The sequence below is a fragment of the Chenopodium album genome, chromosome 7 (genome assembly GCF_948465745.1).
Source record: "Chenopodium album chromosome 7, dcCheAlbu1.1, whole genome shotgun sequence".
Classification (NCBI taxonomy): Eukaryota; Viridiplantae; Streptophyta; class Magnoliopsida; order Caryophyllales; family Amaranthaceae; genus Chenopodium; species Chenopodium album.
In genome coordinates, this window is record NC_137840.1 from 15,426,338 (window position 1) to 15,436,029 (window position 9,692).

The following is a 9,692-nucleotide window of genomic DNA, read 5'->3' on the forward strand; positions in this document are numbered from 1 at the left end:
CTCACACTTGCACAATTAATACAAACATGAGTATTAAGTAAAAGATACAAGTATGGTTCTTATCAAAAAAAAAAAAAAAAAAAAAAAAAAAAAAAAAAAAAAAAAAAATACAAGTATGGTTTATTAATCGAGTATTTAAAAACTCTAACCGGAAAATACACATGTCTCCATGCTATTACATTTTTCTAGCTTCTTTTACACTAGATGTGCCACATGTCTTCTTATATATATTTTTTAAAACTTTTTTTATTACACTATTTAATTATTTCATTAAACTTACATTTTCATCTCTCTCATACACGTTTCAATTCATATTCATCTCCCCTATTCAATTCAACCTTTTCCTTTTCTCTCTTTAATTTTAGTCCCTTCACCTTCTTTTTTTAAAGCCTCATTTTGAATTAGAGCCCTAAAAATCTAATTTCTTTAATTATATTTTAGATTACACATTACACCCATAATGATTTATTGGTATTTCCTCGATCATTATCTTTCAATACAATTAATTTCTATAAACAACCCGTGCATTGCACGGGTTAGAAGACTAAGTTAAAAATGAAAAGGAGAGATACGAAGGATGACAGGATGTACACAAGTGGTAGAACTACAAAGCAATAAATAGTCGCTCATGTACAACGGTTGGGCTATTAAATTGGCGCACTTTGATCCGTCTTAGTCTTTGCCCCAAAACACAGAGCCTACCTTACAATCTCTTCAAATTATCCAAACTTGCGAGTTTTAACGAAACACAAACATGATGAAGACTTCCTTTTCCCTTCGCAAATTCATCCAATCTTCCAGCAACATCTCTCTTCCATTAAAGGTTGGTTCTTTTAAACCACCCCCCCTCCCCTCTTTTTTTTTTAATTATTAATTTTTCACCGATTTTTTTCACAGAAATTTATTTTTGATTTATATTCTCCACTTTTTTTTATGTGTATTCATTTTTTTTTTAATTATTAATTTTGATTTTGATCCGATTGATCTGGTAGACTGGTAGACTCCTCATTCGTATTGTGCTGTTCAGTCATAACGTTAATGGTGAATTGAAAAAATTGTAATTTTAGATGGAGAAAAAATATAATACTACCTCTATTTCATATTATTTGCAACGATTTGACATAAAGTACAGAGGAAAAATGTCTAATCGTTGCAAATAATATGAAACGGAGGTAGTATTAAATTGTTTCAAAAAAAAAAAAATATATTAATTGAATTCAATTAAGTTTTACTTTAAGTACGTGGCAATCAATACAATTACTTCACATGAGAACAAAATCTTTAAAAAAACAAAACAAACAAAAAAACTGTATTGATTTGTACTGATGTCTGATGATATAGAAAATTTTGCTCTGTTTTCTGGGACATTATGTCTAAAATTGGTTATAAATCATGTGAATTTGATTATAGAAAAGAAAAACAAAATTGCAACACCTTGTATATTATTTTACAGAGATAAATATTACTCCATAGAAAAATGTATTCTTGGAGCTAAATGAGACGAAGAGACTATAAGTTGGGTTCATTGTTTAGTATAGTTATGCTAACAAACCAAGTTTTAAACTTGTACATAAATATTGCACGAAGTATAACATATGAATATATGATACATATCCCATTCCCACAATCCCACCCACATAAAAGGATTCAACCTCCTCACGTGCCACACTATTTGGTAACATTCTCAACTTAATAGTGAAGGAGAAAAAAAAAAAAAAAAATTGTTTATCATTCCTATTTTGTTAATGATTAATAAATAATAAATTTATCCCTTTGTTTAATTTACTTTTTATGTTTGTATATTTTTTTGTGCATTTAGGCTTAGTAGAATAGGTTTTTTTTTTTTTTTCAATCCTGTTTGAATTAAAGTTATTATTTTAAGAGTATGGGGACAAATTAAAAGTTGGACCATAGGTTAACTATGAAGGGTTCTAACCTGGTATGATATAAGTTTTAGATTTTCTTCTTGCATGCAAAGCTGTGTGGTGCTTACATTTTTTTAAAATAAAAAAAGTTTCAACTCGTCTTGTGTGTAGCTAGCCACACCGTGTAACTACTTACAAAATAGTAAAGTAATCCCTAAAACAATAACCAAGTATCCCCAATATACTGACTGAGTAACCCTATAATACTAACGAAGTAACCCCTTTAACACTGACCAAGTAACCCCATTACACTAATGAAAAACTTTTGGTTGTAGTTATTATTACGTAGAATTATTTTTATCATGTCTTTGTTCGTTTTAGTTGTTTGGAGAGGAAGTTATACACTTCTATATCCTACATTACTAGTGCCTATAGAAAAAGCTTTCATTAATTTTACGACAATGTACATGTTGGTGATATTATACCAAACTATTTGGTTAAGCTGTCTTGTACTCTGTTCTTTTTAAAATACTCTTTCTGTAACTTTGAACATGTTTTTTTTAAACAATTTAGTAATTCGTACGAATTTAATAATTCATAAGATACATTATTTATATTACATATATATGCTTGTCATACAGGTTCGATTTATAAAGAATAGTCATGAAGTCGAAATTTTGAAAGTTTATTTCATACATAGGTACAAGTAAAAAGGAAGCCAATCTGGTCAATTATGTGCAAGAACACATGATGAGTATAATAATTTCATGATCAATCAATTGAAAAAGAAAATTAAAGCTCGTCGTTACATGTAAAAGAAGACATAAACAAGTAAGGTCGTAATCTTGGCCTTTTATGCTAAAAGATGAGTTCGTGTCAAGCAAATCCTTTTCTTGGCTTACTTGTCAAAAATTGTAACAACCTCTCTAATAAATGCACAACGTTTAATGGGACCAATTTTATGGTGCATACTCTAAAATTGACTAATGTATGAAAGAAAAATTCATAGTCACCTACAACTTTTTAGAGTTTTAGTCCTTTGTTATTAATACTCCATTTCTTGTACCAAGCCTCCTTTTCATGCGTAAGGTTCACCTAACACATTAAATAGGAAATTTTGACAAACGGAATTTATTAATTTATTTACTACCTCCGTTTTATAGTATTTGTAACGATTAGATATTTTTTTCTCTACTTTATGTCAAATCATTGCACATAATATTGAGGTAGTATATATTTTTTGCTAATTATTTCTTGAACCGACCAAACCACTTTGTTATTATTTTTTTCTTTTTTGTTTATTAATTGACATGTGAAGTATGCATAAAATATGATCAATTAATATTGTTAATTTAATCACACTCTTTGATTATTTGAATAAGAAGAAGAAAAAAAAAAAAAAAAAAAACTCTCAAGATTTGTCTTTTGTTTTTTCTTTTCTTTTCTTTTTTTTTTTTTTTTTTTTTTTTTTTTTTTTTTGTGAGAAATAATCAAATTAGAGCTCTATTTGTATACTGTATCCATGCTCTTTTCATAATATTAATAAAACTCTGACATGATGATTCTGTAAAAATACTGTATTTGAAGATAGAACATGTCGTTAATATTTATAAACTTTGAACCACATGATAAATTGATAATAACGTATTAAAGAAAATGGAAGAAATATACTCCAACAATATTGATAACATATTAGACCCTATTCACTATTTGTGTATTTTATATTTTATGAATGATGAGTTAAGATGAATTCAAATAAGTGGTAGTTATAAGTTTTCCATTGAATTTTTTAAATTAAAACTTATAATCATAGTCAAAGCAACCAAATTTTCCCATTAAAAAAAGAGTACACTTTTCTTCATTTTTATTATTTATATTAAACAAAATTGGATCCACATGTGTCACGAAAAACACCCAATTAATAATAATTCAACATGTGAACAGGGTCAACGACTATTATCACCAGTTCACCGACACCATATTACCTTCCCAATATAGTAATAGTAGTAATGTCGTCCATAGTTTTGATACCTTTTTAGAAGCTCTAAATAAATTTGTTAGTTGTGAAGTTTGGCCTTGTTAACTTTTCATGACAATTAATAAATTAATGTACTTTTTTTTTTTTGAAAGATAATAAATTAATGTACTTTAGCACGTGATAATGACTATCCTATTACTCAATTATAAATGCAGTTTTTGAAGCTTGAAAGTCAACATTTCTACACCTCTCAGGCAGCTTCACCAGCTTACAGGTATATTAAATAACCTAAGTTCCACCAAGTAAATTGCTATTAAAGTGATTTCCATTGATCACGTTGAGAATCTCTACAACGTAACTAACAATATAACAATATATGTAAATATAGAGTGTATCATAAAGATAATCTCATGCTCCCTCCGTTCCCTTTTGATAGTTCCTTATAGACATATTTTAGTCTCTAAATGTTCACCCCATTTGCTTTTTCTAACAACCATCTGCTTGAGTAGTATTAATTTTTTACAAAAATTCCCTCTAATTTGCAACAATATTTGTGCAAATTTAACTTTTGTATGTAAATTATTTTTCCCATGTACTTTTATTACCTTCTCTCTCTACTTTTTTGTGTACCCATGTCAATTTACTTTTTCAATGTAGTTAAACTATTCTTATTTGTGTTTATTAATTCTTGTGAAAAATGCCGTTAAAGGACTATCAAAAAGGGACGGAGGAAGTACAAAATATATCCTAAACTTAAGGATTCGTTATTCTACAAATATTCACTACTCCCTCCGTTTCATAATATATATAGTTTCTGTTTGTGTTTTTTCACAGTATTTAAAAAATAAGAGGAGTCGAAGAGAGTGTGGATAAATTACATTAATAAAATTGAAAAGTACAATCATAGACAAAAGTTAGAGAGAAAGTTTAAAAAAGTACAAGACATGTGCAAAATTCAAAATATAAATTAGGAAGTACAATGAATAAAAATATAATAATATTTACATACTATCCAAAAATAGAAATAGGAACAACATTTTAGTTCTTCAAAATAATAAAACAAGAACTATATTATAGGACGGAGGGAGTATTATATATGAATAAAATGTGTAACAAAATTTAGATGGAACATAGAATGTCATTACTTTGAGGGAATCTAAACAGGGAAAATTTTAGATTCAATTCAAACCACCTCACTTCTTCTCACTTCCCATGAACTTTTGTTCCCCGTTTTCTTAATATTAACCAAACAAGAACTTTTCTTACATAATCACGAGAGATTAAGGAATATAAATATAAAAAAGGAATATGAGACGGTCTTTGAAAGACGAAGTGCTTTTAGCATTCTAGCCTCATCTACAACTTCCCTGTGAAGTGCTTCCTCAAATTTGGGGTGAAATATTACCTCTAAGATTTTATAAGAAAAAGTCCCTGCACCATTTTGGATGCTATCACTTTTTGTTAACTCTAAATTAAGTTCCCATTCAAAAAAACTCATAGTTAAGTTCAATGTCACTAAAATGAATTTAAGCTAGCTTGGTTTTATTTTGTTTACTGTTCTGCATATCATTCTTCTTTGTCTGACCTGACATAATCACTGGATCTTCCTCCCATTTGGATTCCGTTGACAGCCAAGTTTGTAGTGACGACGATTATGCAGATATTGACTGGGACACTATTGGATTTGGCCTCACACCCACGGATTACATGTATGTGACGAAAACTAGTCAGCAGGATGATGGGTTTACTGAGGGACAACTTCAACGATATGGAAATATTGAATTGAGCCCTTCTGCTGGGGTCTTGAACTATGGACAGGTGAGTCAGTGAGTTATCAATTCTTGTTTAGCAGGCTCAAACTGTAAACATCCATCCTATAAACGAATCTATAAACACCCTCTATATATATCCTCTCCAATTCATAATATAGAAATTACAATCCTGTCTGGTTTTTTAAGTTCGTTAAACCTTGCATTAGTTGCATAGGCAGCTAAAACTATGGCTGCTAACTTAACTGTTATAGCTCGAGTGGTCAACAATTAGCATCAACAATTCATCATTTTGATCCTTAGCAAATTACTTTTTACACATCCCACTGTATACACCTAGATAGCTCTTCTGTTAGTTCTGTCAGTATATAATTCTAGATGTATGGTGATTGCTAGTGTGACTTTCAACATAATTTTTTTTTTGGACCTCCTAAAATGGCTTAAAGCCTAAGCATGTCAGTTTCTTAATGTACAATGTTTGAATTCTAATTTGTAGTTTCTGTTTTTTCATTAAAATTTTCTTGCAATATGCACGCTTGGATTTCTTCTTCTGATATAAATCAAGAATATAAGTAAGAGTTTGATCAACTTAGGAAATGGTTTTAACCTTTCACTCTTAAAAGAACCAGCCTAACTAAAGGAGTCTTCTTTTTGTGCTACAATGGTGGATTACATAGAACTATACAAACCCTAAGCAACCTTTATAGTTTGAACTTAAAACACTTTTTTTTTTTCCCTAACAATTTAAAACAGAGCCCTGTAATTAGGCGTATACAACATGTAGCAGTTGAGTTTACAGAGTTTTGAAAGAACAAATGAAGTATCTTCGTACTGTGTAAGGCAACTGACATGAGTGCTTTCATATATATATTTTTTTCCAAAGGGCTTATTTGAAGGAATGAAGGCAATCAGGAGAGAAGATGGGCAAATTGTCTTATTTCGCCCTGATGAAAACGCCCTCCGAATGAAAGTAGGTGCTGAAAGAATGTGCATGCCTTCCCCTACGACCACTCAATTCATTGATGCTGTGAAGCAAACTACTCTTGCAAACAAGCGTTGGGTATATAACTCTTAATTGACCCATCTTCTGAGCTTTCCATGACTATGTTGATCTTATCAAATATTTCTGTCATTCGAATTGCATTCATAGATTTTCTTGTGGTTAATTTAACAGATACCTCCTCCTGGAAAGGGATCCCTCTACATGAGGCCTATGCTCCTAGGAACTGGACCAATCCTTGGGCTAGGTCCTGCTCCTGAATACATGTTTCTCGTCTATGCTTCTCCAGTTCGCAACTATTTCAAAGTAAGTTTCTTTTTGATTCAAACTACCAGTTGATGTTACTTACAGAATTTACTAAATTATAGTGGTTTAATCTTTGACTTCAGGAAGGAAGTGCCCCATTGAGTTTGTATGTTGAACAAGAATTTGATCGTGCTTCTCGTGGTGGAACTGGTGGAATAAAAACAATCAGCAACTATGGACCCGTAAGCAGATCAGTTTTTATCCTAATAATCATAAGAGATTTTCATTTATATTGTACTAGCAGATCAGTTTTTATCCTAATAGTCATAAGAGATTTTCATGTTTATATCATATATCAGGCTTTGAGACCACTAGTGAGGGCAAAGAGCAAAGGATTCTCTGATGTTCTATACCTCGATTCTGTGGATGGGAAGTACGTTGAGGAAGTCTCCTCTTGTAACATCTTTATGGTTAAGGTAATACTTCTAGTAAACAAGTAGTTTGATCACATTTTCAAGTCATTGAAGATATCATGAAAGGAAAGAACTTAATGAAGCACGGTTCTTCTAAATTGATGATATACTTTTCATACTCTCAGGGAAACACAATCTCAACCCCCTCTATAAAAGGAACTATACTCCCAGGTGTTACACGAAAAAGCATCATTGAAATAGCTCGTGATCTTGGCTACAATGTAAGTCGATCACATCTATTTGGCCATTTGTAGACTGCTCTTTGTCTAAAATAATGTTATAACTTGCTATAAATATAAAATAGGTTGAGGAAAGGCCTGTCCCAGTCGAGGAATTGCTTGAAGCTGATGAAGTTTTCGGTACAGGAACTGCTGTGGGTGTTGCCCCTGTGGGGAATATTACACACCATAGTCGAAGGTATGTAATACTGCAAACGAATTGTTTTCCACCTCTATAAGATGGAATCTATTACTACCATTATACCAATGATAATTTCTGAAACAATACAGCTTAGAAAAATTTAATTATGTATGGTACCATGCTAATTGTAAAAGTATTTGACAAATGCAGGGTAGAATACAGGACAGATGATAATTCGGTATCGAAGAGGTTGTTATCAATGTACATGGCAATTCAAAATGGTTTAGTAGAGGACAAGAAGGGTTGGATAGTTGAACTCAGCTAGGGCTTTACAGTTTTAGAAAATATGTATAATTCGATTGTTTTGATTGCTCTTTTAAGTTGATTCATTTTAGGAGTGTTTGCAAATTGTAAGACATGCAAAATGATGCATGTCATTATGTAAGTGAACTAATGATTAGTGTACTTAATTAAATCAGGTTGATGACCAAATGCAATTTAATCTCGTAAAAATTTGCAAAAAACAAGTATTCTAGTAGCAGCCTTTTCTTTATACTAGCCTACTAGGGATTATTTTGCAAGCATCGCGTAAATAGCTAGCCCTTTAAGGAGAATTATTATTGATAGTCTTTGTCTTATGCATATTTGCATGGTATTTTATTATATCTATTTGCATAGTAATTTTTAAGTACTTATTGATGAGTTGAATTGAATAAATTAAATAAGTCATCAAATAATTATATTTATATACTTTGTAGAAAGCAGAGTGTAAAAATGGAGAGTCTAAAAAATGGTTTAAATATTTAAAAAAACACAAATAATTAATCAATTTTGATGATTCAAAAGACAATTTTATGTCTTTTGAATTCAAAGGGGGTAAATATGTGAAGGGATATATTTGTTGGATTAAAGAGAGTAACGGGGCGTTTGGCATGTGGGAATGAGATTTTGGGGATTAGAGGGTGGGATGGGTATTGGGAATAGTTGATGGGAATTCATAAAAATAAGCCCAAGTCTTTGTTTGGTTGTTGAGTGGGAATATGTAGGTATTAAATAACAATATTACAAAAATATCCTTGTCAAAACTTTTCCTTCTTTCTTTTCATTAATGACAGAATAGTCATTTTACCACCCTTTCCAATTCCCATATCATAATACCCCCCCCCCCCCTTGGGATTATTTTGATGGGAATAGAGGGCATATATTCCTAATCCCTTTCCCCATTTTAATCCCCTTCCCACCTAACAAACAAGGGATTTTATTACAAGTGGGATTAAAAGTCCCATTCCCAACCCAATTCCCACATACCAAACGCCCCCTGAAAACTATGTTTTTTGATAGTTGATCAGTTTACTCCACAAGTAGGTTGTGGCCTACAACATTTGCCTACAAGTGGGTTGTGGAGTAGACTTGTTATGTCACTTTATAAGAAAAATCAGCCTACTCCACAAGTAGGTTGTGACCAACAACAATTGGCCACATGTGGGTTGTGGAGTAGACTTTTTCATGTCTACATACATTTACCTTTTGGTATTTTTCCTTCATATCTTGGATTCTCTTGTAACCTCTCTATTGAAGTGGATTTTTTATGGTGATTAAATCACCTTTTGATGTCTAGATTGGTCCTCTAGCTTGAAACTTCATCCTTATAAATTGGCTTGGTTATCTTCTTTTGATATATACATCATACACACACAAAAAAAAAAAACACTAGCTATACACATTTGTTCTTTGGGCATAAATTTATATGACTCCACCTCTCATCCAAAAGTGCCTATGAGTGAGATTGGTGTATAACCTTAGGAAACGTACCGACGATACAATGTGCACTTCGGTTACGCCAGAATTCGAATTCAAAGGCAGTGACGAAGTCATACCACACCATCTTTTTTCATTTTTTTTTTTATCAAACTATTGCATTATTCATTCTATTATTTGTAGCCTTTGAGATACTTATTATACAACAATATTTGTTCATTCACTATTCATAAGAGTTTTTTT

General features: G+C 31.3%; 1 protein-coding gene across 1 annotated transcript; it reads left to right on the plus strand.

Annotated features, from left to right (window-relative positions):
* The first annotated feature begins 652 nt into the window (after nt 1–652).
* On the plus strand, nt 653–8,202 carry LOC145640947 (branched-chain-amino-acid aminotransferase 2, chloroplastic-like). The gene is made up of 10 exons (XM_081692175.1): nt 653–823; nt 4,059–4,117; nt 5,475–5,661; nt 6,496–6,672; nt 6,787–6,918; nt 7,002–7,100; nt 7,218–7,334; nt 7,457–7,552; nt 7,636–7,748; nt 7,902–8,202. The coding sequence occupies exons 1-10, from the start codon at nt 755–757 to the stop codon at nt 8,014–8,016; spliced, it is 1,164 nt and encodes a 387-aa protein (XP_081548301.1). The 5' UTR covers nt 653–754; the 3' UTR covers nt 8,017–8,202.
* The last annotated feature ends 1,490 nt before the right edge of the window (nt 8,203–9,692 follow it).